General features: G+C 51.0%; 1 protein-coding gene across 6 annotated transcripts in view; it reads right to left on the bottom strand.

Moving 5' to 3' along the window:
• STK32B (serine/threonine kinase 32B) overlaps nt 1-25,586 on the bottom strand; it is a 391,097-nt gene that overhangs the window by 76,533 nt on the left and 288,978 nt on the right. For all 6 annotated transcript variants that reach the window (XM_058723112.1, XM_058723111.1, XM_058723113.1 and 3 more), the window contains one exon: nt 2,267-2,304. In XM_058723112.1, the coding sequence (XP_058579095.1) occupies nt 2,267-2,304 (38 nt within the window). The remainder of the gene's footprint in view (nt 1-2,266; nt 2,305-25,586) is intronic.

The following is a 25,586-nucleotide window of genomic DNA, read 5'->3' as shown; positions in this document are numbered from 1 at the left end:
ACACCTTTAAAAAAATCACATTGTGCAACCTCAGCATATACAAGTCTTCTTTGCCAGTCACACCTCAGTACAGTTAAAGGCAACAATAACTAAGAGGGAAAAAAAGCTGACGAGTGGCTCCTAATGTAAATCAGGAAAAGAGGGACCATGACCACAGGCTCTGAGGGAGAAGTCCTGTGTGTTTTGTAGAGAATTCCCCGCTCCTCGACTTCCCTCCTGCACTGCCTGAAAAGGCAGTTAAAAGGAATGTTAAAAGTTGGAGGTGGGGGAAGGTGTCATTCACTCTTTAGTATGAAGTAGTGTTTCAGCGCTGGGTCTCAACACCAAGAGGAGACGGCCCTGTCAAACAGGAGCTTAGAGAAGGGTCAAGAAGGTCAGTCCACAGGCCCTTGGGGAGTGTGTGGGATGCTGCAAAGCCAGAGGCAGGGTCAGGACACGTGAAACCATGTGGGAGGGGTGAAGAATGGGGCGCTCAGAGATCTGGGGGGGGGTAGGTCTGGTCTGGAAGGAGAGGGGAAAGGGGCCGAGTGGAGAGCTGAGAATGAGCGCCAAAGGGAAGGAGGAGAGGGATGGATGGAGATCCAGAGCTCAGGAACAAGGAGACACAGGGAAGGCTGCACGCCTGTGTCTTTGCGCGCAGTGGCTACAGGAACCAGTGGCCCGATCACGTATGAACTGTGGAGTCGCACAGGCCTGGGTCTCATTTCCTCACAGATAAAATGGCTGAGTTCTTCCGGTTAAGTCGTGTTCACCTGCCTCTGTGATCCCACCCACCCTGCCCTGAGCAGAGAAGGGGCAGGGAGCGGATGAGGGAGCAACTTTCAGGTCCTGCTGGCGTGACAGGGGCGGACCCTCACTGTCTGTCTTCCACGGTCACCGTGCCCGCCACGCCGCCCTGCTTCTGCCTCACCGCTGGGAAAGCCAGGGCTCACAGAGGTGGAGTAACTTGCCGAAGACACACGGAGAGCCGGGGGGTCAGCTGAGCTCCACATCCGGGGATCCTGACTGGTATACACTAACTGCAGCTGCGATCTGTATCCTCAGCTCTGCCCAGGCCCCCTGGTGTCTTGAGGTCATCACTGACCCTCCGGTCTGGAGCACAGGCATTTCAACCCACCGCCCCAAAGCACCCAGGCCGGTTTCAGCTTCTGGCAGGAGGTTCGAGCCCAGGTTCCACCGCTCCTGCTCTGCTCTCCACCTCCTGATACCAAGGAGCTTACACAATGAGGTAGGATTCCCTGAGCCTCACCGGTGACACAAACAGGCTTCCAGAGAGGCTTCTAGAAGGAGCCACAGCCTCCCACTCCTGGGGTCGGGGAGGGAGGCTGGGAGGAGCTGCGTAGAAGAGGCAGCAGTCTCACTCCTGCACGACACAGGAGCATCTCAGAAAGCTCCCCAGCTGCTGACTCCACCCCGTCTTCCCCAAAGCCCTTGGGGGCTGAGCCCCCAAAGCCATGTCAGCAAAGTCAGTGTTCAAGGCTACAGGTGACTGTCAGATCGGCCGAACTGTGCATTGCTGGGCCACGCCCTGGACTTACGGGCCCGACTCTGATGGGCGTCACATCCCTGGGAGTGAGCCAAAGCACAGAGGCCCAGGCCTGCCGAAGCAAGACAGGGAATGGCCTTTAATTCTTACCAAGTCTCCGCAGAGACTCCCAGGGACCAAAGTTGGACATAGACAGCCCTCCTTCTCCAAATGGGGTCCACCGACCAGCAGCGTTGGCTTCACCCGGGAGCTCTTAAAATGCAGAATCCGGGCCCCACCTGAGACTTACTGAATCAGGGTCTACATGCACATGAAAGCTCGAGAAGCCAGGATAAGGGAAAGCGTGGTGGATTACAGATTTCTGGCTTGCGAGGCACACATGATGCCCTTTGATCTCCGTGAGAATCTGGAAGGCGGACACCATTTTATGTTTTACAGAAGACGAGCTTGAGGCTCGGAGAGGTAAGCACGTTTCCTGAAGCCGCAGGTCCACAGGTGGGGGAGCTCTCCAGCCCTACATCTCATTCCCACCTCTGCCCCGTCCTCCTCACATCAGGACAAGAACAGCTATGCGGTCGGCCATGAAACCTTCCAATACGTTGGGCTCGGCTCACTGCTCAGGACACGGGCCGGAAATCACACAGATGTTCACCCACCAGAATTAACCCAAAAAAAGGCTTTCTAGCCAACCCTCAAGTCCAACGCCCCAGGACCGCGGTTTCCCAGAGCCTCAAACTCCCCGCTGCAAGTGTCCCTATGAAACACACGTAACAGGCTTACCGCGTTCATCCAGCAGTATGTTGTCTGGCTTGATGTCTCTGTAAGAGAAAACAAAGAGGCTGAAAATGTGATTCCTGGAGTCTATTGATGAGCACATAACAAACATGACACTTGGGGACGAACGCCTGACAACACCCAGCGTGCCTGTCTCTCCCTTGGCACGACATCTCAGGGGGCAGGGGAGTAATTACTACGATGATAGAGCACCTGTGCTCTTGCTTCCTTCTCGTTTCCTGGAACTGCAAGTTGACTGTGGGAATACCTTCTTCCTGAATGTTCTTGACAATTTCTGGTTTTGAGACTCCTGGGAGTATCTGCTCATTGAGCACCTGCATAGACGCTCCCCCCTCCTGATGGACTGTGGCCCTCCCACCTTGCTATGTAACCCCCCTGGGGGTGACGGTCTCTGCTCTACAGACACGGGAAGGAGGTTCAGGAAGACTGTCAACTTGTTTAGGTCAGAGATCAGCCACACCCAGCCCTCAGCCAGTTTTTGTGCAGCCTGCGAGGCTAAGAAGGGCTTTTACATCTCTCAGGAGTCATAAAAACAAAACACGCACAAAAAGCAAAAACAAAAGGATGTACTACAGAGACTAATGTGGCCCCGAAAGCCTAAAACAATTATTATCTGATCCTCTGGGGAGAAAGTTTGCTGGTCTTTTTTAGGGTGGGGGCGGGCGACTTTCTGGAAAGTTCTGCCGAACCTCGCCATTAGAGCGGAGGGCTTCCTACTCCAAGTCATGCTTATTCAAGGCACGAGCTTGCCTTCTTCACCTCTGCACCACGTGCCTAGCACGATGCCTGTCGTCAGTAGACTCTGTCAGAGAAAAATCAGAGCTGGACAGTAGTCAGAGTGCAAGAACAGACTATACTCACGACAACTGCAGCAGGGGAGACCTGGCCTCAATTCCGAACGCATCACGGACAAAGTGGGAATTTACAGCCAAGGAGCAGGCGGGGGTCATGGATGCAAAGTTACTAACTGGAAACATCAAGGGAGGGGGATTCTGGGTAAAGCCACCCGCTAGAGGACTCTTGCCAAAGGCAGGCTGGGGCACTGGACATCACCTGGAGGATGAGGCACCTGAGCAGATGTGGAGGATGGACGCTTCTGGCAAAACCAACATCACGGTCCTCCCTAAGACTGGACAATGCAAAGGTGAACAACAAAGCCCGAAAGCAGAGGACGAGTTGCAGAAGAACTCAGAAGAGCCTGCATGAAGTTTGGTTGAGGAGAAGGAGTCTTTGTCAACACACAGGAAACACGGATGAGGGGGGAATGGAAGAATAAATGTTAACAACAACAACAACAACAAAAGCCTTTGAGAAACTCAATTGACATCTTCAGCCCCGATGTACTTATCATGAACATGCATACACTCCCCGAAGCTCGGTATTAAAACCACAGCCTTTAGAAATGCAAACCCCACTCATTCATTTATAATAAATGTCCAATCCTCTGAGACTAATTACAACTTGCTTCAAAATAGAAAACATTTGCTCCTGAGTTTATCAACTAGTAACTGTACCTGAAAACAGACGCTGGTTATTTGTAATCATGCAGTGCAGTGTCTATGGCTTTGGGGATGAAAGAAACACTCAACCTATATATTTAAACTTTTAGTTCCACTGTGACTTTTCGAGCCTTGAATATTGATGAGCATTCTGAAAATGGAATTTACAGCCCTGCCCCCACCACTGCCAAGTTCACAAAACATCCACAGTGGACAGAGATGATTCATTGAGTCCCCATGGGAAGGATAAGCTTGAAAACTTATGAAATTAAAACAAAGGGCAGAAGACCCAGGGTCAAGGGTTTGTGTTTCAAACCAACAAACACTTGGTACCCACACACGGCGCCTCCCAGTAGGGCTCTCAAGAAAAGGGGAACTATTTGCGAATGTTGAACCAGCCCTGCAGCCCAGGAATGAATCCCACTTGATCATGGTGAATAATTCTTTTTACATGCTGTTGAATTCGATTTGCTCGTATCTTATTGAGAATTTTTGCATCCATATTCATCAGGGATATTGGCCTATAGTTCTCTTTTTTTGCTGGGTCTCTGTCTGGTTTAGGAATCCAAGTAATGCTGGCTTCATAGAATGAGTCTGGAAGTTTTCCTTCCCTTTCTAATTTCTGGAACAGCTTGAGAAGGATAGGTATTATCTCTGCTTTAAACGTCTGGTAGAATTCCCCAGAGAAGCCATCTGGTCCTGGACTCTTATTTGTTGGGAGATTTTTGATGACTGATTCAATTTCTTTGCTGGTTAAGGGTCCGTTCAAGTTTTCTATTTCTTCCTGTTTGAGCTATGGAAGTGTGTGGGTGCCTAGGAATTTGTCCATTTCTTCTAGGTTGTCCAGTTTGTTGGCATATAATTTTTCATAGTATTCCCTGATAATTGCTTGTATTTCTGAGGGATTGGTTGTAATCATTCCATTTTCATTCATGATTTTATCTATTTGGGTCATCTCCCTTTTCTTTTTGAGAAGCCTGGCTGGAGGTTTATCAATTTTGTTTATTTTGTCAAAAAACCAACTCTTGGTTTCATTGATCTGCTCTACAGTTTTTTTTTAGATTCTATATTGTTTATTTCTGCTCTGATCTTTATTCTTTCTCTTCTTCTTCTGGGTTTGGGGTTTCTTTGCTGTTCTGCTTCTAGTTCCTTTAGGTGTGCTGTTAGATTTTGTATTTGGGATTTTTCTTGTTTCTTGAGATAGGCCTGGATTGCAATGTATTTTCCTCTCAGGACTGCCTTCGCTGCATCCCAAAGTGTTTGGATTGTTGTATTTTCATTTTCCTTTGTTTCCATATATTTTTTAATTTCTTCTCTAATTGTCTGGTTGACCCATTCATTCTTTAGTAGGGTGTTCTTTAACCTCCATGCTTTTGGAGTTTTTCCAGACTTTTTGCTGTGGTTGATTTCAAGTTTCATAGCATTGTGGTCGGAAAGTGTTCATGCTATGATCTCAATTCTTTTATACTTATTAAGGGCTGGTTTGTGACCCAGTATGTGATCTATCTTGGAGAATGTTCCACGTGCACTTGAGAAGAAAGTATATTCTGTTGCTTTGGGATGCAGAGTTCTAAATGTATCTGTCAAGTCCATCTGATCCAATGTATCATTCAGGGCCCTTGTTTCTTTATTGATCCTGTGTCTAGATGATCTAGCCATCTAGATCCCATGTAAGTGGGGTATTAAAGTCCCCTACAGTTACCACATTCTTATCAATAAGGTTGCTTATGTTTGTGATTAATTGTTTTATGCATTTGGGGGCTCCCGTATCCGGCACAGAGACATTTATAATTGTTAGCTCTTCCTGATGGATAGATCCTGTAATTAATATATAATGCCCTTCTTCATCTCTTGTTACAGTCTTTAAAGTCTAGTTTGTCTGATATAAGTATGGCTACTCCATCTTTCTTTTGACTTCCAATAGCATGATAGATAGTTCTCCACCCCCTCACTTTCAATCTGAAGGTGTCCTCAGGTCTAAAATGAGTCTCTTATAGACAGCAAATAGATGGGTCTTTTTTAAAAAATCCATTTTGATACCCTATGTCTTTTGATTGGAGCATTTAGTGCATTTATATTCAGTGTTATTATAGAAAGATACAGGTTTAGAGTCGTTGTCATGTCTGTAGGTTTCCTGCTTGTAGTGATGTCTCTGGTCCTTTATGGTCCTTGCAACATTTCACTCACAGAATCCCCCTTAGGATCTCTTGTAAGGCTGGTTTAGTGGTGATGAATTCCTTCAGTTTTTGTTTGTTTGGGAAGACCTTTCTCTCTCCTTGTATTCTGAATGACAGACTTGCTGGATAAAGGATTCTCGGCTGCATATTTTTTTCTGTTCATCACATTGAAGATTTTTTGCCATTCCTTTCTGGCCTGCCAAGTTTCAGTAGATAGGTCTGCCACTAGTCTTATCGGTCTCCCTTTATATGTTACAGCGCGTTTATCCCTAGCTGCTTTCAGAATTTTCTCTTTATCCTTGTATTTTGCCAGTTTCACTATGATATGTTGTGTAGAAGACCAATTCAAGTTACCTCTGAAGGGTGTTCTCTGTGCCTCTTGGATTTCATGCCTTTTTCCTTCCCCAGATCAGGGAAGTTCTCAGCTATGAATAGCCAAAGTAATACTGAAGAAGACCAAAGCAGGAGGTATCACAATCCCAGACTTCAGCCTCTACTATAAAGCTGTAATCATCAAGACAGCATGGTATTGGCACAAAAACAGACACATAGACCAATGGACTAGAGACTCCAGAATTGGACCCACAAAAGTATGGCCAGCTAATCTTTGACAAAGCAGGCAAGAGTATCCAATGGAAAAAACACAGTCTCTTTAACAAATGGTGCTGGGAGAACTGGACAGCAGCATGCAGAAGAATGAAACTAGGCCACTTTCTTACACCATTCATAAAAATAAACTCAAAATGGATAAAGGACCTGAATGTGAGACAGGAAACCATCAAAACCCTAGAGGAGAAAGCAGGAAAAAAACCTCTCTGACCTCAGCCGTAGCAATTTCTTACTAGACACATCTCCAAAGGCAAGGGAATTAAAAGCAAAAGTGAACTATTGGGACCTCATGAAGATAAAAAGGTTCTGCACTGCAAAGGAAACAATCAACAAAACTAAAAGGCAACCGAAAGAATGGGAAAAGATATTTGCAAATGACATATCAGACAAAGGGCTAGCATCCAAAATCTATAAAGAACTCACAAAACTCCACACCTGAAAAACAAATAATCCAGTGAAGAAATGGGCAGAAAACATGAATAGACACTTTTCTAAAGAAGACATCCAGATGGCCAACAGGCACATGAAAAGATGCTCAATGTCACTCCTCATCAGGGAAATACAAATCAAAACCACACTGAAATATCACCTCACGCCAGTCAGAGTGGCCAAAATGAACATATCAGGAGACTATAGATGCTGGAGAGGATGTGGAGAAACGGGAACACTTTTGCACTGTTGGTGGGAATGCAAATTGGTGCAGCCGCTCTGGAAAGCAGTGTGGAGGTTCCTCAGAAAATTAAAAATAGACCCACCCTATGACCCAGCAATAGCACTGCTAGGAATTTACCCAAGGGATACAGGGGTGCTGATGCATAGGGGCACTTGTACCCCAGCACTTTCAACAACAGCCAAATTATGGAAAGAGCTAAAATGTCCATCAACTGATGAATGGATAAAGAAATTGTGGTTTGTATACGCAATGGAATACTACGTGACAATGAGAAAGAATGCAATCTGGCCTTTTGTAGCAACATGGATGAACTGGAGAGTGTTATGCTAAGTGAAATAAATCATACAGAGAAAGACAGATACCGTACGCTTTCACTCTTATGTGGATCCCGAGAAACTTAAAAGAAGACCGTGGGGGAGGGGAAGGAAAAAAAAAAGTTAGAGAGGGAGAGAGCCAAACCATAAGAGACTCTTAAAAACTGAGTATAAACTGAGGGTTGATGGGGGGGTGGGAGGGAGGGGAAAGCGGGTGATGGGCATTGAGGAGGGCACCTGTTGGTGAGCACTGAGTGTTGTATGGAAACCAATTTGACAGTAAATTTCATGTTAAAAAAAAAAAAGAAAAGGGGAACTAAGTACTTGTCAAGAATGGAGAGGGGCGCCTGGGTGGCTCAGTCAGTTAAGTGTCCAACTTCGGCTTGTGTCATGATCTCGCAGTTCATGGGTTTGCACCCCGCATCGGGTCTGGGCTGACAGCTCGGAGCCTGGAGCTGCTTTGGATTCTGTGTCTCCCTCTCTGTCTGCTCCTCCCCCGCTCACACTCTCTCTCTCCCCAAAATAAATAAGCATTAAAAAAAAAAAAAGGAGACAGAACAGCGAACGTTAAAGCGATCTTGTAAGGCCTGGCGTGACCTTGTTTGGGGGGTGGGGATGGGGGAGGAGGTGGCCGTGGCTCACAGAGCATAAGCCCCAAAACGCTTGCAGGGACCATGGCCTCCTCTGATGCTAAAGGTGCTCTCTCGGGGCTTTGCACCTACCCCCTTCTCTTCCTCCCTCTCTCTCTCCTCCTCCTCCTCTTCCTTTTCTTCCCACCAACATCTTGCAAACGCCCGAGAGCTGGGGTTGCAGGGACTCAGCACACAGTCCCTCCCACGCGAAGCTCAGAATCCATGGGGCTGAGACACGTGTGGGCTGGGTGCCACGTGCCTCAGCAGCATAGATGCTGTAGTGCAGGAGTGAGTGAGGCCACGAAGCCAGGGGAAGACTGAAGGGGGCTGCTGGAGAAGCAACAGCCAGGTGCATTCAGACAGTGGGGATCAGGGTGTCAGAGTCAACGCGAGATGGGGGCAGACCTAAGGAGATGTCACCTCGTGGAGTGGGGCGAATAGTGTCCCCCCAATATTCGTATCTACCCAGAACTTGAGAATGTGACTTCATTTGGAAACACCAGCTTTGCAGGTGGAATTAGTTAAGGATCCCAAGATAAAACCATCTTGGGTTTCGGGTGGGTCCTCAGTCCAATGGTTTCTGTCTTTACAAGAGAGAGGGGAGGGAGATTTGGACACACAGACATGAAGGACAGAAGAAGAGCTTGTGGAGACATGGCCAGCATTTGGAGAGACGTGGCCATAAGCCCAGCAGCACCAGGAGCCACCGGAAGCTGGAAGAAGCAGGAAAGATGTCTCCCCAGAGCTTCCGGAGAGGCTCGGTGTGGCTGACACCTTAATTTCAGTCTTCTGGCCAGAAGTGTGAGATAATAAATTCATGTCGTTTTATGGCACAGATTTTGTGGTAATTAGGAAGCTAACACTACCGGCAGAAGGGTTGCTGCTGGAGGGGGCTGGCCGATCTCCAGTGGCAGCCGGGGTCCCCCACAGACCACAGGGTGACCTCAGACAGGCCCCTGCCCAGAGTCTGCCGCCACCCCTGAAAAGCCCCGTTCACCGCCTCTCACATCAAGAGGACCGAACAGGGCACAGAGGTGAGCAGCCTGGCAAACGAGAGAGAGAGGCTATCTGTCCGGTGAGTCCTTCTCAGGAGCAGACAGCCTGGGCTCCCAGCCCTGCCCCCTGGGGCCACCCACCAGGGTGACCCCTGCCTGTGCTCCCGCGCCCTTCATGCCGCGGGGTAAATCTGACACATGCACACGTTCCCTCTGTGCCGGCTCTTAGCCTGGGGGTGAATCAACGGTTCTCCAGCATTTATGGGGGGTCCCGTCTGTGGTCACGGGGGACACAAGAGCAAACAAGACAGATCCAGCTGAATGGAGCTTGAGCTCCAGGAAGGGAGACGGGCCAGGAAGCTCGTGGATAAATGACCCGTCACAAGTTGGGACGAGTGCTTTGAACATCTAGAAACCAAAAGCGGTCCTGCTGTTGGTGGGAGGTCACAGAAGGACTTCCAGAAGAGCTGACGTTAGAGTGACATCAAGAAAGCGTCAGTCACGGGCAACCTGGGAGCAAGCCCTCATTTTGCAGGTGAGGTGGCCGACTCTGTCCGAGAGAGAGCGGATCGTCTGACCTATGACGCGGGTCCAGCCAAGGGAATGTGACGAAGGAGACAGGTGTCACCCCCAAGATTCCATTCTCTCTGACTCCGTTTCCATCAGGCTGGAGTGAGGGATCCTCCCTTGCCGGCTCTGAGGATGGGCACTGTCATATGTGCGCGGGACCCAGGGCGGGAGTCGCGGGTACCTCCAGCAGCTGAGAGCCAGAGAGAAAATGGGAGCTCAGCCTGCAGCCGCAGGGACGCGTTCTGGTCTGTCCATGACCGGGGGAGCTTGGCGGAGGTCCAGGAACGAGCACAGCCCGTGGGTACCTAGTCTGCAGCTTTGTGGCACCCTGAGCAGACGGGCCAGCTCAGCCGTGCCGGGGGCCTGACCCACGGAAGCTGAGGGAATAAATGTGAACCGTGTGAACTGCTAAATTAGTAGCTGTTTGTTAGCCGGCAATGGAAAACCGACACACTATGATCTAGGGCAACATGAGCCTCGCTCCCTCACCGGGAAAATGGAAATCGCCCCCTCTCTGGCTGCTCCTGGGAAAATCCAACGTGGTCCTGCTGACGGCAGGCCTCCCTGTGCTGAAGGAGTGCAGAAATAAGCGACAGGTCACTATCCCTGCTGTTTAAATGGCGCTGGGGAGCACTCGGGCCCATCGCCTGGCTTCTGGGAAGGTGAATGCGATCTCTTTCATAGGAGCATCACCAGGCAGACTCTGGCAAAGCCACGCAGAGGAGCCAGAGAGCCCGAGTCACTTGGGATTTAATAAGAGCATTTTCTGGGCAGAGCATCTTATCAGAGCCGTAGGGCCGCGGGACTCAGGGCCGTTCCCTCCCGCTCTATTTTTCTCGTTGATGATATCTCCGTGCCAGCACATCATCCCCTTCCAATTGGGCTCGGGCGTTCGGAACGCGCATCAGGAGCTCCGCGTGGATGGAAAGGCCGTGACGATGTTTTCTGAGGACAGGCCCATAATTTCAGAGCCGGGCAAAATGGCACTTTGATGGAAAGGACGCAGACGAGGCTATAAAACCTGGTTCTTGCTCCTGAATTATTCTCCAGCCCCCAAATAAAACAAAGCATAAAATGTCAGCTGGGCTATTTTATTTTATTTATTTTTTTAATACGAAATTTACTGTCTATTTAAAAAAAAAAAAACAGCACCAGAAGTGGCTCTGATCCTGACTGCAAAGGAGGGCGGAAAGGACATTTCTGCATGTGTCCCTCTGCAGGGACTTCAGAAGGCCCTCTGTCAGCAATCCTCTGCGGCAACGAAGAAAAACCAGATGGAAGAAGGGCCACGTTTCAGAATGAGAGCTGCGGCTATTTCACCACCAGGGGCGGACACGGGAGGTGTGCATGGAGGTGGCAGGTGGAGGTGGGAAGAAGCGAGTCCTGAGCGCCCCTCTCGCCGGCCCCGTGGCCCCGGCGCTCCACCCGCCACCGCGGGCCCGCTTTTCCTCACTCCAAGTCGGATGACACACAATCCGCGTAGTCATGGGAAGGATTTGTTTGCTTCAGTCACCTTCATTCTTGGTGTCGTTAAAGCAACTCAATGTACATCCTCTTGTAGGAACTGCCCTTTATTGTAATACCCAAATTCAACAAGCCCGTCGTCTGATCCAGAAACTCCTGTGACTCCCCGCTGTTCACCAAGGAGGACATCTGGGCAGCTCTGGGCACAGGGAGGACAGACCTGGCCTGGCCCGGGAGGTGGGGGGGTCGGCAGAGGCTGTGGTCAGGGGAGACGAGCTTACAGAGGCAGGCGGGGGCCGCCCGTGAGGGGCATTATTTGAGGAAGAAGCCAACTTTAGGTGGTTAGGACGCAAAGCGAATTCTTGGGCTTTCCTTCTGGTCTGGCCGGACACTCGTGACCCGCTTGATTTCGGTGGGGATTCAGGGGAGTGGTCAGCACAGGGCCATCCCCATGGGAGCCATGCTCTTTGTTAGCAGAGGGAGGCCCAGATGCTTCGAAGGTCAGGCTGGGCTAACACAACAGGCCCTGGGGGCAGATAAGGAGCCATCTTTGGGGCTCGGGGTGGGTAGGTGGGGGTCACCCTGACTGCTGACCTCTGTCTTAGCCGGCTTGAGCAGAGCCTGCACCCACCCCCCAGCCAGCGGTGTGCCGGGGGCAATTCCACGCACGTTTCGTGGCTTTAACACGGACCGTGCTTACTCTGCATCGGTACAATGGCAGCGTTTCGTATGTCACCTCACTTAGTTCTGACACATCTCTAGCGGATGTCACTGCTCCCATCGTACTGATGAAGAAAGAACTATTCCCAGAAGGTCAGAGTTCACATGTTAGCAGATAAGACCCCAGTTGCATGTGGCCTGGTCTCTAGATCAATGTTCTCTGCCTGAGAGAGAGAAAAAAAAAATCTCAAGAAAAAAAAAAACACGCAGGAGTTTCCAGAATTGATACTAGGCAGCAGTAAGTAATAACCGGAGAAGCACGCGCGTAATAAACATCTGATTTGATAAATACGATTACGTTACTGGTATTGCAGGATACGTTTCCTTGTAACAACGCCCGCACACGAGGACGCACTTCTTTTCTACTATGACCCGAATGGCTTTACAAGGCATAAATCTGACTCTGTCCCTTCTGACATAAATCCCCTTAATGGCCCTCTGGTACCTCCGGTGCCACTGGCCAGTTCTAACATAATCTCAAAAATAAAAGGTGAACACTGAGATGTGGTTGTCAACATGGACATCCATCAGCCGAGGGCATTAAAGAAAACTACCAAGGACCCCACTGTAGTTGAACAGCAGGAGGAGGAGAAGAGGAGACATTTTAACCTAGAAAAGTCAGTCCTAAGGACACAACTTACAGCGTGATTGTCACAGACCCAGGCCCACGCGTGGATACGCGTCTAGCACGCCCTACCAGAGGCCAGAGGCCAGGGCCCAGCAGAGCAGACCCCTGTGGCGCCCTGTGTCCTCCAGCTGTCCCTGGTCTTGTCTCTCAGTGGCACAGCCTCCCCCATACCCAGCAACCTGCAGGTTTTAGGACACGGTTCGACTGCAATCCCCTCCCGCATTACTGCCGTGGATCAAAGAGTGTCCCCTAAGTTCGTGTCTACCTGTGAATGGGATGCCATCTGGAAATGGTGTCTTTGCAGAGGTCATGAAGAGGAAGGGGCACTGCTTGAGGAGAGCCCCACACCCAACAACTGGTGTCCGTATACAGACAGGGAAAGACTCACATCTAAACAGAGAAGGCCGTGTGAAGACAGAGGTGAAGACTGCAGAGGAGATCTGCAGGCCAAGGTCGCCCGGGACGGCCAGGCACCGGGACAGAGGGAGGGGCTGGGTTCTCCCTCTCAGCCTCAAGAAGGAACAAACATGTTGACATCTTGATTTTGGACTTAAAATTTTTTTTTAATGTTTGAGAGAGAGCGAAAGAGAGAGAGAGAGAGAGAGAGAGAGAGCGCGAGCGCACAAGCGGGGGAGGGGCAGAGAGAGAGGGAGGGGAGACACAGAATCCGAAGCAGGCTCCAGGCTCCGAGCTGTCAGCACAGACCCCGACGTGGAGCCCGAACTCATGAACCATGAGATCATGACCTGAGCCGAAGTCGGATGCTTAACTAACTGAGCCACCCAGGCGCCCCGATTTTGGACTTTGAACCGTAAGAGAATCAATTCATGTCTCAGGCCACCCAGTTTATGGGATGTAGTGTCTCGTTGGCCCACGGCCCCTCCCTGCTGCCCCGTGCCCCAGACTGATGTCAGTCTGGCTGCCTCTTCCGGGCACGTAGCACGTGCGGCCCCATCTGCCCTCACAAACCCGATGCGCTTTCTGGGGCAGCCGTAACAAGTTACTGCAAACCTAGTGACCTAAAACAAAATGGATTTTTTTCTCGTACAGTTCTGGGGGCCAGAAGTCCAAAATGAGCCTTCAGAGGCTGAAATCAAGTGTCGACAGGGCTGTGTTCCTTCCGGAAGCTCTAGGGGGGAAGCTGTTTCCCTGCCCTTCGGCTTCTGGAGACACCCACGTTCCTTAGCTGGCTCCCCCTCCTCGCCTCCCCTCAGCCTCTTGTTCCGCAGGTACACCCCCTTCTCCTGACTCCGAACCTCCCGCCTCCTTCTCATAAGGACACCTGCGGTCATATTGGACCCACCTAGACCATCCAGGATAATTTTCCCAGCTCACGATCCTTAACTTAGTGACACATGCAAAGTCCCTTTTGCTGTATAAAGGTGTCACACTCACAGGTATGGGGGGATTAAGACATGGCATTGTGGGGGCGGGGGCATGATTCAGTCTGTATCGTGTCCCCCTGCAGAGTCAGGTGTTGAAGCACTGACCCTTAGGACCTCAGAGTGTGACTGTATTTGGAGACAGGGTCTGTAAATAAACAATTAAGTTAAAACGAGGTCACGAGGCCAGGCCCGAATCCAATTGAACTGGTGTCTTTATAAGAAGAGGAGATTAAGACATGCACAGAGGGGCGATCCTATGAAGACACGGGGAAAAGACAACCATGTACACGCCAGAGATAGAGGCCTCAGGACAACCAATCTTGATCTTCCAGGAGATTTCCAGCCTCCAGGACCGTGAGAAAGTACATTTCTGTTTTTTTAAAGCCGCGCTGTCTGGGGCATTTTGCTATGGCAGCCCCCACGAACTCATACACATGGGCAATACTGTGATCCTCTGATCCCGGATAGTCAAACAGGCTGAGCGCAGTGAGACGTTTCCCTGAGCCACAGTCAGTCCGTGGTAGAGCCCGGATAGACCAGTTAGAGACCCACGTCTTGGTTTAACGGAAGCATTTTTTAAATGTGCACACAGCCTCGTAAGGGAGTTCTGTCTTGCATCTAGCTAAAACTTCATGCTGCGACCCTAGCCATTTTCCTTTCTCTTCATTATCTGGGGGAGAAAGAGCATTCGGTCAAACCGTGCGTGGGGGTTGTTCGTTTCCCTTTAATCCTGCAAAGAACAAACACCGGCATGGTTGACATTGATTAATCCAGTTCAAGAGCCGGGTCTCTCCATGGGGCCTGGATGTAAACTCGGTTACTACGGCAATCGCATCCAGCTAATTATCCCCAAGTATATCTCGTGGAGGTTTTTGAAGCTTTCAGCGTTCACAAACATGGTCAAGGATGCACCGGCTTCAATTAATTCCTTCATGGACGGGTGAGCCTGACAACATACCCAACATGCCACCCTAGACGCATTGAGGGGGTCCCCTTCCCGGTCAGGTCAGGAAGGGTCCATGAAGACCCTGGAGACCCACCCAACCCAGCGTTACCACTTTCCAGTTGCTCCCAGAATTCAAATTGCAACAGTCTGTCCCGGAGTCAGCACGCTCCGCCAGACTGCCAACCCAAGGCAAGAGCCACTGCACGGCAAGTGGAAAACAAGAAAAGCGCGTAAAAGGACAGGACGCTTGCCCAGACATCCTGTGCCGATGGATAAAAGTTTGGGCCCGGACAATGGTTTAAATCCTTACTCTGTTACCACCTGGGTCTCAGTTTTCCTCATCTGTAAAATGGGGATAAAAAGACGCAAAAGACCCGGCTCAGTCCCTAGCATATAGTAGGTGCTCAATAAATGGTGATGATTACCCCCACCCCGAGGGAGTTCAGAGGAAACAGGATGCGGCAGAAAGGAAGACAGCAGAGCGGACCACCACGATCAGGAGCATCTCTCGGGTGTGCGCGGTTTTACAGTTCATGAGAGCCCTTCCCTTCCGTGATTCACTCAATCCACCTCACAGCCCTAGAGAACTGGCATTATCTTCTCTTTCTGAACAAGGAACTGAAGTCTAGAGGGCACCAGCAATTCCCCCTTCGTACGGCTCAGGTCACGATCTCGTGGTTCGTGGGTTCGAGCCCCGCGTCAGACTCTGTGCTGACAGCTCAGAGCCTGGAGCCTGCTTCGCATTCTGTGTCTCCCTCTCTCTGCCTCTGCCCCTGCTTGCGTGGGCTCTGCCTCTCTTTCTCTCTCTCAAAAATAAATAAGTGTTAACAAAAATTTTAAAAAGCAGCAATTGGATTTGAACCCAGCTCCTCTGATGCCCACCTCTGGCTCTTTCTGGTCCACGTTCTGGGTGAGGCAGAGCCTCTTGACCCACCCGCCCACGTGTCTGCACACGCTTCCCGTGCCTGGAGCACTGCTGAGTCTCCGCCTGGTCAGCCCTCTGCCTGCCGACTTCCATGGGTCCCCCCGTGAAGGGCACCACGAGTGGGATTTGAACTTTATTTTCCCAACTGTCATAAAACTAATAGCGTGGGTTTTATCTGAGTCACTGACAAAGGTATTTCGGGGCTAAAAGACACCTAAGAAATAATTGTGTTGCTTATTGTAATGAGAGGCTCAACTGCTTTCTCTACATCACCAATAGGTGCACTTCAATGGGGCTCAGGTCAGGGTTGATCTGTCTCCAAGGCCAGTGCTCTCTGTACCGCTGAGAACTTGCTTTTCCTAAGCCCACCTCCCTGCAGACCACAGTTTACCACCGCGCAGCGGGCCGGGCTCTGGGGTCACACCGGATGTGAGCTCTTGTGGGCATTCTAGCACGTTTGTCGACATCCCCCTCTGACAGCAATGGTCTGGGTGCGGAGGGTAAGGCAGTGAACAAAACAAGGTACCCAGAGTCAATAAACAATGGCTTACATTGTAGCCATAAGGAGGTAAACAGGCAGAGTCAGACTGTGCACCATGGCACTGGGGGAAAATCAGGGGAGAGCAGTGGAGGGTCCTGTTTGACAGAGACAGTTGGGTGGGGTCTCTGGAGACTGTGGACAACAGGGGGGGATGGCATGGGGGGGATGCAGCGAGGTGGGGGGGATCAGAACCTCCTATCTTTACTCTCAGTGTGACGCAATGACCCGGGGATCCTCGAGAACAAGAAGGCTGTGATCTGACTGCGCCTCACAGCTTGTCCCCACACAGCCCTGGGACAAGGGTCATTATTCCCAGTTTCTGGTTGAAGAACATGGAACCTAATAACGTTTGGTAAGTTGCCCAGAGTATGGCGGGCCTCTGGAAAATTCCCTCTTCCCTGATGTAATCACCCCATTTGTAAGAGTGGAGAGGGAGCCCCAGAACCTGCCTGGCTCCCAGTCCCTCCGCTGCCCCTTCTAGAACTCACAGCTCAGCTCTTCCTTGGAACATGTCCTTCACTGCCCGCGTAACCCCAAGGGCTATCCACCGGGGACACTGTCCCCACCCCAGTCCTCTCTAGTGGACACTTTCCCATCACCCCTGGGGGCTCCAGGCTGGAGGAGAGCAGGTGTCCCCTGGCTCCCCATTGTCCTGTCCCTCCTTCTGCCTCAACTCCACCGCCATTGAAATTGGGGCCATCTGACCACTCTGTCTCCTCCCTTCCCTGCGTTAGGCCCCTGCGTGGGACTCAGTCCCTGGTTTCCTGCCTCCCTGCCACGCACCCCAGGTGTGAGTCTCGTGATGCAACAGCCACGTGGCTGGGCGCCTAGAGTCTTCAGTCCCTGACCTCCCGTCCCGCAAAGGTCTCGGTGCCCACTCTGCCTCCACCATTCACCCCACAGTCACGCCCCCGACCTCTCGGGCACCGCGCTCTAGACCACCCACGGCCACCTTCCAGCGCACCTGCCACTCTGGCCGGGTGCCCGGAGTCTTCGGTCTTTCACCCACCGCATCCGCAGTCTCATGATCTCGCTGCCCCCTCACTGTCCGCCCGCCAGGCCCCGTGTCCCCAGCTCTCACAGCCAGAAGTCCTCCGTCCTCATCCACACCAACTCCCCCAACCCTCGGTTCCCGATCCCGGTACAGCAGGCCAAAACCAGACCCTAGTTACCTTCTGCTTTCTGACGGCTGCCCTCCCGCACCGTCCGGCTGAACACGGCTGGAGGAAAGCGCAACCACGATCCAGGGTTGGCTCTCAACTCCCTTCCCACGTCCCCCTGGCCCCTGATGGCACCCTCCCCACCTGCTCCCTCTCGCTCTTCGGGGGCTACGTTATATGCTTCTCTCTTCAAACCCCCAACACCTTCTGCCCCAAAGCCTGGGGAGGGGGGGACGCCACTGGCTCTGCGGTTTCTCACACCCGCCCCCAACGTGAGCGCCTCCTCAACCCTGAGGCCCCCGCCTCCCCACGCACTTCCTCGTAGCAGCCACAGGGGGCGCTCTCGGCTCACCGCCCTCTCCGGACTCCCCCCGCCGCAAGACCACTTAGGATCCGCCCCGCTCCCCTCCCCTCCCTTCCCTGCACTCGGCCAGGGGGGCTGCCTGCCCAGCAAGGTCCCACCCAGCCTGGGCCTTGCGGTCCCCTGCCTGGAGGCCCGTCCCCCATACCCTGTGACTCCCCCCCTCTGCCGGCCCCTCCCGCTCACCCTCCTTGATTCCTCTCCATACCCCATCACCACCTGACCTTACCCACTTGCTCTCGGTGTGCCTTTCCTGTTTGCGATGTAAACCTCAGACAGCAGGGACGCCCCCCCCCCCCCCCGCCCTCGCCCCATGCTGGTATGTCACCAGCACCTAAAACAGCGTCTGCCACAAAACGCACTCGGTTAACAGCTGTCTGTATGGCGGAGCGGACGCAAGCCCCGGCGCTCCCAACCACCTGCCTCCGCGGATTCCCCTTCCTCGTTTCTCACCACTGCCCCTCAGCCTGGCAACTTTGGGAACCAGGATCCTTAGGACCAACGCAGCCTCCCATCCCCATCCCAGACCAGGCGCAGCCTCAGCCTCCGAGGGCGGGGCCTGGGAACCTGCATTTTGGGGGACAAGCCCCAGTGTGTGTGGGGGGGGTCTGATGCCTCCTGGGGCTTGAAAGCCCTGCTCTGCTAAAGGAGCAACTCAGATATCTGAATTGGCTCGCATCGGGCGGGGGGGGGGGGGGCTGAGTTCAGGGGAGGGTTGTGGGGGAACTTTTAGTCTTACAAGCCCTGGCGTGTCGGCATAGGGTCACTAAAACACAGGGCCCCGGTGGTGGACTCTGATTCCTTTGGGGACCAGTTGGGATGCTGGTGTTACAGCTGCTGAGCCCTGGGGCTTGCTGGGAGCAGGAATGTTCAGTTCGATTGATGGGCTGGGGGTTGGGGAGGCGATCCTTGGCTCCTGGCAGGGGTGCACTAGTGACAGTGGATGCAGGAGTGACTGATTTCCCAGAGCTCTAAAGCAATGCTGATCCGCTGGCAGAGGAATCGAGCATACAGCACTGACACCCACCCACCCACCCACCCACCCACAGGGGAGGGCAGGGCTCAGGGTGGAAACAAAGGAGGAGGGATTTCCCTTCCCTGGTTGCACTAGGAACATGGGAGCCCTGGGTAGAAAGCAGCACACACAAGGAGCATTACAGTGAATTAGCATTTCAAAAGTTACTATTTTTAGGGCCCAGTCTCTCTGTATCTTGTCCAAGGGGGCATACAGTCAAAAGGTGTTAAGAGCCACAGGGGCTGAGTCTGCCACCCCTGGAAGGGACCCTAAATCTATTTGAAACAAGCTGGCCCTGGGGCTCATAACCTCTCTGTACCTCAGTTTCCTCTTCTGTAAGGTTGGGCAGTCATCATGCCCTCTCGGGATTGCTGTGAGGATTGAAAATGCCACAGGGTAAGAGCACCTGGGTGACTCGGTCGGTTAAGCGTCCAACTCTTGATTTTGGCGCAGGTCACGATATCAAGGTCGTGAGATCAAGCCCCATGTCTGCACTGAGCATGGAGCCTGCTTAAGATTTCCTCTCTCTCTCTCTCTCTCTCTCTCTCTCTCAAAAAAAGAAAATGGATACAAAAGAATTAGCCTAATCTGGACACCATGGTGAGAGCTTAATTAATATATCAAAAAATTTTAAGTAATTTAGAAATAAGAAAACCATCCGATTAGTTGAAGGCCTGAATGGAATGAAGTCTGACTTCCCCTGGCTAAAAAAAAAAAAAAAAAAAAAATTCCACAACAGTTTCGGACTTGAACTGTAACTCTTCACTGAGTCTCCATCCTGTAGATTTTGGACTTGTACCTCTACAACTGTGTGAGGCAATCCCTTAAAATATATACATTATCTATTTTTCTATCTATCTATCTATCTATCTATCTATCTATCTATCTATCTATCATCTGTTTATCCATCTATCTATCCATTAGCCCCCTGATTCAAATCTAGGCACCTGTTGCCAGAACCTGTGCCAGTAACCATATTAGCAAGGTCCCAAGGACATCGGGGAGCCACAAGGTGGTGGCAGGCAGGGGCACAGAAGCTCTCAGAAAAAGAATTCAGAATTTGATTACAAATAATCCAGGTAGGTGCCATTTCCTAAAATCTATACCTCTGGGCAAGGCAGGTGTGAGGTAAGAGTTCCGTATAGGATGGTGGGAAGGGTGCAGGAGTCAAAGGTGGTCAGCATCTAACCTGTATTGACCACCTTTTACATGCTGCACACACATCATCTCATTTAGTCTAAAATCCCTTGGGGGTGGGGTGATTGTTCTCGGGTTCATGCTACAGATGACAAGGCTGCTGCTCGTTGTGACCCCAGGTGACCCAGCATACCACGAGCAACTGATCCTTCACGAGCACCAGAGAGATGTGAGTTCAAAGTCTGCCTCTGCCACTGATGAGAAGTGTGACTTAACCTTTCTAAGTCTTAGAGTCCTCACCCATCAGTTGGGGACATTTGTCCTTCCTTGAGGGATGGCTGTAAAGATTAAGATCAAAGACCTGAAGTGACAGCACAGTTCCTGGCAATGGAGTCTTGAGAAATCATTGATTCCTTGCACTCACCACACGTGTTCAGAGCTCACTCTGTGCCAGGTGCTGCTCTCTACTCGGACTAGAATGGACAAAACCCAGGCAAGTTCTTACTCTCATGGAGGTTGCCTGCCAGTAGAGAGAGCCAAGAAATAAAAACAGGTGATAAATATGGTCATTCACATTGTGTCACTGCAGTTCAAGATCTGTCCTGGGCAATAGGGCAGAGAGCTGGGGAAGGGGTGGGCTACCAGAGATGACGGTGATGATGACAATGGCGGTGATGGTGATGATGGTGGTGGTGATGATGGTGATGATGGTGATGGTGATGATGATGATGATGAGCTATGGACCATGAGCTACCAGAGATAATGCTGGTGATGGTGATGATGATGAGCTATGGACCATGAGCTACCAGAGATAATGTTGGTGATGGTGATGATGGCGATGGTGGTGATGATGGTGGTGGTGATGATGGTGATGATGGTGATGGTGATGATGATGATGATGAGCTATGGACCATGAGCTACCAGAGATAATGCTGGTGATGGTGATGATGATGAGCTATGGACCATGAGCTACCAGAGATAATGTTGGTGATGGTGATGATGGCGATGGTGGTGATGATGGTGATGATGATGATGGTGGTGGTGGTGGTGGTGGGGATGATGATGATGATGATGAGCTATGGACCATGAGCTACCAGAGATAATGCTGGTGATGGTGATGGTGATGATGGTGATGGTGGAGATGATGGTGATGATGATGGTGATGATGGTGATGCTGTCAACAGGCTGTTGGGCTATTGAGCAGGCTTCTGAACTTCTCCAAGTCTCAAGTTCTTTACCACAAAGATCTTAAGCTCCACTTTGCAGGATACTGTGAGGATTACATGACTGGAGGTAAAAGTAGGACTAGCTACGTAATTGGTGGCGGCTAGTGTGAAAAGAAACATGCAAGGCCCTTGTCCAAATCTTAGCAAGAATTTCAAGGTGGCTACAGCAGAATGTTATACCAAGCACAGACACTACTGAATATGGTGCCCCGGGTGGCCCAGCCATCCCTAGGTAAAGGCACCTGCACGTAGTAGGTTCTCAGTCGATGCCGGTCCCACTGTGAGGTGGGAATTGCGCTTCCTGCTTCCTATGAAATAATGAGGCTTGGCGAGTAGTTGCTGGCTCAAATTCATATTGATTAGTGAGTGGTTGCCGAAGTTGCCCTCACCTTAGACATGAGGCTTTTCTCTACAGTATCTGTTCACACAATTAGACAAACCATCAGTACAATTCCCCAATTCCCATGTATCTTCAGAGCAACATCCTTCTATCTCATAGTATAATTTCAGTGCATAAGTTTGGCCTCTTTTGTTTTCTTTTTTTTTTTTTTTTTTTTTATAATTTTTTTTTTTTTTTAATTTTTTTTTTTTTTCAACGTTTTTTTATTTACTTTTTGGGACAGAGAGAGACAGAGCATGAACGGGGGAGGGGCAGAGAGAGAGGGAGACACAGAATCGGAAACAGGCTCCAGGCTCCGAGCCATCAGCCCAGAGCCTGACGCGGGGCTCGAACTCACGGGCCGCGAGATCGTGACCTGGCTGAAGTCGGACGCTTAACCGACTGCGCCACCCAGGCGCCCCAAACCTCTTTTGTTTTCTTGACTAGCACTGGAGAACTTCGGGAGGGGCCAGGAGGGTCTGGATTAGACACATAGGGGAGGGACGTGTGGCCACAGGGTCACGGTGGCTCAGAAGCAGCCTACCTAATTCCATCTTCTATCTTACTTGATAAGAGAAGAGCCCATGAAATCGCTCGTGACCAGCTGGAGGACAGATCTATTTTGGGATGGCTTTACTAGAATAATAAACATAACCAAATTGTCCTTGAAAACCAAGAAGTGGGCTTGGGAGATGCCCTGGGCATGAGAATGTGGGTCTGTGACTCAGGCAGCCTCACGGTGAGCAGTTTCGCGACGTTCCGCTGGGACGATGGTGGCTCCCGCTGTACTCCCAGTGGTGCTAACGTGATCAGTCCCTGGAACATGCACTGAGCGGTTCCCAGCATCAGATTCAGCTCCAAGATCATCCTAAGGATACATCAGAGGACCACCAGCCTTCTGTCTAGGTCTGCTGGGCTGCCACAACATAACACCACAGACCAGGGTGCTTAACAACAGAAACTTATGTCCTCCTAATGGAGTGTCTTCATATCCCCGTTATTGAATGGAGGCTAGAAGTCCAAGATCAAGGTGTCGGCAGGTCGACTTCCTTAAGGCATCGCTCCCTGGCATATAAATGGCTGTCTTCTCTCTGTGTCCTCACATGGTCATCCCTCTGTGTGCAACTGTGTTTACATATCTTCTTCTCATAAGGACACCAGTCAGACTGGATTAGAGCTGAGTCTGAAGATCTCATTTTATCTCAGTTACTTCTTTAAAGGCCTGATCTCCAAATATAGTCATATTCTGAGGTGCTGGGGTTAAAGCTTCAACGTATGAATTTTGTAGGGAACACAGTTCAGCCCCAAACACCCTCTCATGGGATTATGTGAGGAGGAGAGAGCCCTCTTGACCTTGGGGTACAGAAGTGGGGGTGGGAGCTGCCTACTCTGGACAGTTGTGAGAGGAATAGGGGTTCAGGGAGAGCCAGTTTCCCTGAAGTCAGGGAGGAGGCATGCAGTGAGCTCTAAGGATAGAGATGTCAGAGAGAATTGTAGACTGAGTAGTGGAGTCCAAGGGGACCCTGGTGAGAGGTCTGGGAAGATGGAGAACAGAGAGTGGGGGGCAGCCAGGCTAGCGGAGAAGCTAACGCCACAGGCTGCTTTGAATCCAGCCCACGAGATTGGTAATTATCTCATAAGGTAATGATAATTGGTAATTATCTCATAAGGAATAGTGAAAGACCCATATAGCATCCCAATAACTGGGTACTCTCAGCCTCAGGGTTATCACTGACCAGCAAACGTGGGGAGGAGAGAGCTTGCTTCGGGCTGAATCCAGAGGCTTCTTCCTCTTGGTGTTCCTTTCCTACTGACCTTAGCATTGACCCCTGAAGTCTCTTTGAGGTCTATCAGCACAGCCCAGAGCTACCCAGTGGTTTCACTTGGCTGCACAGAGCCTATCACCTGCCGTCTCCCAGATCTCCCAATGGCTGGGCAGAACTGTCATACTCCTGTAGGGGAAGCATCTTCCACTTGGGGACAGGCATCAAGGTGCTGAGGGCCCATGCCGGAGAGGGCCAGAGACGGAAATGAAGCCTGGGGCTTTGGAATGGGGCTCCACAGAGACTCCTAGCCACAACCCCACCTGCTGGACCAGTGTTTCTCAAAGAAGATTCCACTGACCAGCTGCAGGCATGCTGATCACACATGCACACTCGGGGACCCCAACCCAGACACAGGAAGTCTGGATCTGGAGGCCTGGCCGGTGGCCTGCTCTCCTGGCGTGGATTTGCACCCTCAAGTTTGAGAACCATCACAATGACCTCTGGTTCTACTCTCCTCTTCACCACTTTTTTCCTTACCTGTGTTCCATTCCCACTTAGTCAGTGTTTCACAAAGTGTGTAACATTCCCAGTAGCCAGTATGATTATTTTGGGTGCTATGTGGACAGGACCCTACCAGACATTTTAGCTCTTCAGATTCTCCTGATCATGTCAAGAAGCAAGACTCAACCTGGCGGCCCTATATCTTCAGTATTAAAAGTTTTTTTTTAATGTTTATTTATTTATGAGAGACAGAGGAGAGAGAGAGAGAGAGAGAGAGAGAGAGAGAGAGAGAGAGAGACAGGGAGGAGCAGAGAGAGAGGAAGACAGGATTGAAAGCAGGCTCTGCACTGACAGCACAGAGCCCGATGCAGGGCTCAAACTCATGAACCATGAGATCATGACCTGAGTTGAAGCCTGATGCTTAACTGAGTGAGCCACCCAGGTGCCACCCTGTGCCCTTTTAACACAGGGAGAGAGAGTAGGACTCTGCTTATACTCTTGGTGGGTTCCCAATCTAACCCAAACTTTATAGTACTATTTAATTTTCATTTATTTTCTTTACATTTATATTAAAAGCAAGTAATATTGGCCATTTAAGATACTTATGTAAAGTCTTTTCAAAAATACATGCATTAAATGAAAGACAAAGAATCGGCAAAGAAAAATACCAAGGAGGCATTTGGTGGGAGGTGTGACAGGACACTCACTGGATCTGGGGTTGGGAACCGTCTCTCTATCAGCCTGGAATGCAGTCTGAGAAGCTCAACCCCACGAAGCCGAGCTCTTAATGTTTTACCCCTTTTGCTGCTGTTTCAAATTTGAGAACTCTTTGTTATGCCTCAATAAGAAATATGAATTTTAATGGTGAAATTTTAGGCATCGGGGACAGATATTTTTTTAAATTTTTTTTAACGTTTATTTATTTTTGAGACAGAGAGAGACAGAGCATGAACAGGGGAAGGGCAGAGAGAGAGGGAGACACAGAATCGGAAGCAGGCTCCAGGCTCTGAGCCATCAGCCCAGAGCCCGACGCGGGGCTCGAACTCACAGACCGCGAGATCGCGACCTGAGCTGAAGTCGGACGCCCAACCGACTGAGCCACCCAGGAACCCCGAGGACAGATATTTTTTTAATTTGAAGGTATTTCTGAACACCCCACACCACACAGAAGTCCCACGACCTCCTAGAATGAAGCCTGACCGCGGCACGTAGGGGAACGTAATCCACATGCTCCATCAGCACAAAGATGCCAAAAGCTGGCGGGAGGCAAAGGGGCTGTGGGCGTGCCTGGGGGGTTCACAGCCCTTCTGAGGATGGACATGGGAGCTCACAGCCCCTTCCGAGGGTGGACAACTCAGAGGAGACTTGCTGCATTTTGGAAGCAGGGGGGCAGGGGACTCTGGGTAGACTGGGAGGATGCCGGGAGCCCCATGAGCAGTGGGCGGGATGGAGGGGGAGGCAGGTGCAATGGGGGAGGGGTCGGGATGAGGAGTGGGCTGGGGTGATACCTGCAGACACGGGCATGGCCAGCTGCTGCCTAACCAGGCCCAGGAGGCACCTGTCTGTGCTGCACTGTGGGGCCCCCCCTGACAGCCCCTGCCACCAGCCAGCCTTTTCCCACCTTGCCCTTTATTATGAGGGAGCACTTACCAGTGGCCAGCAGTCATTAGAGGAAAACCTTT

This window comes from Neofelis nebulosa, chromosome 3 (genome assembly GCF_028018385.1).
Source record: "Neofelis nebulosa isolate mNeoNeb1 chromosome 3, mNeoNeb1.pri, whole genome shotgun sequence".
Classification (NCBI taxonomy): Eukaryota; Metazoa; Chordata; class Mammalia; order Carnivora; family Felidae; genus Neofelis; species Neofelis nebulosa.
This window is presented reverse-complemented; position numbering and strand designations above follow the sequence as displayed.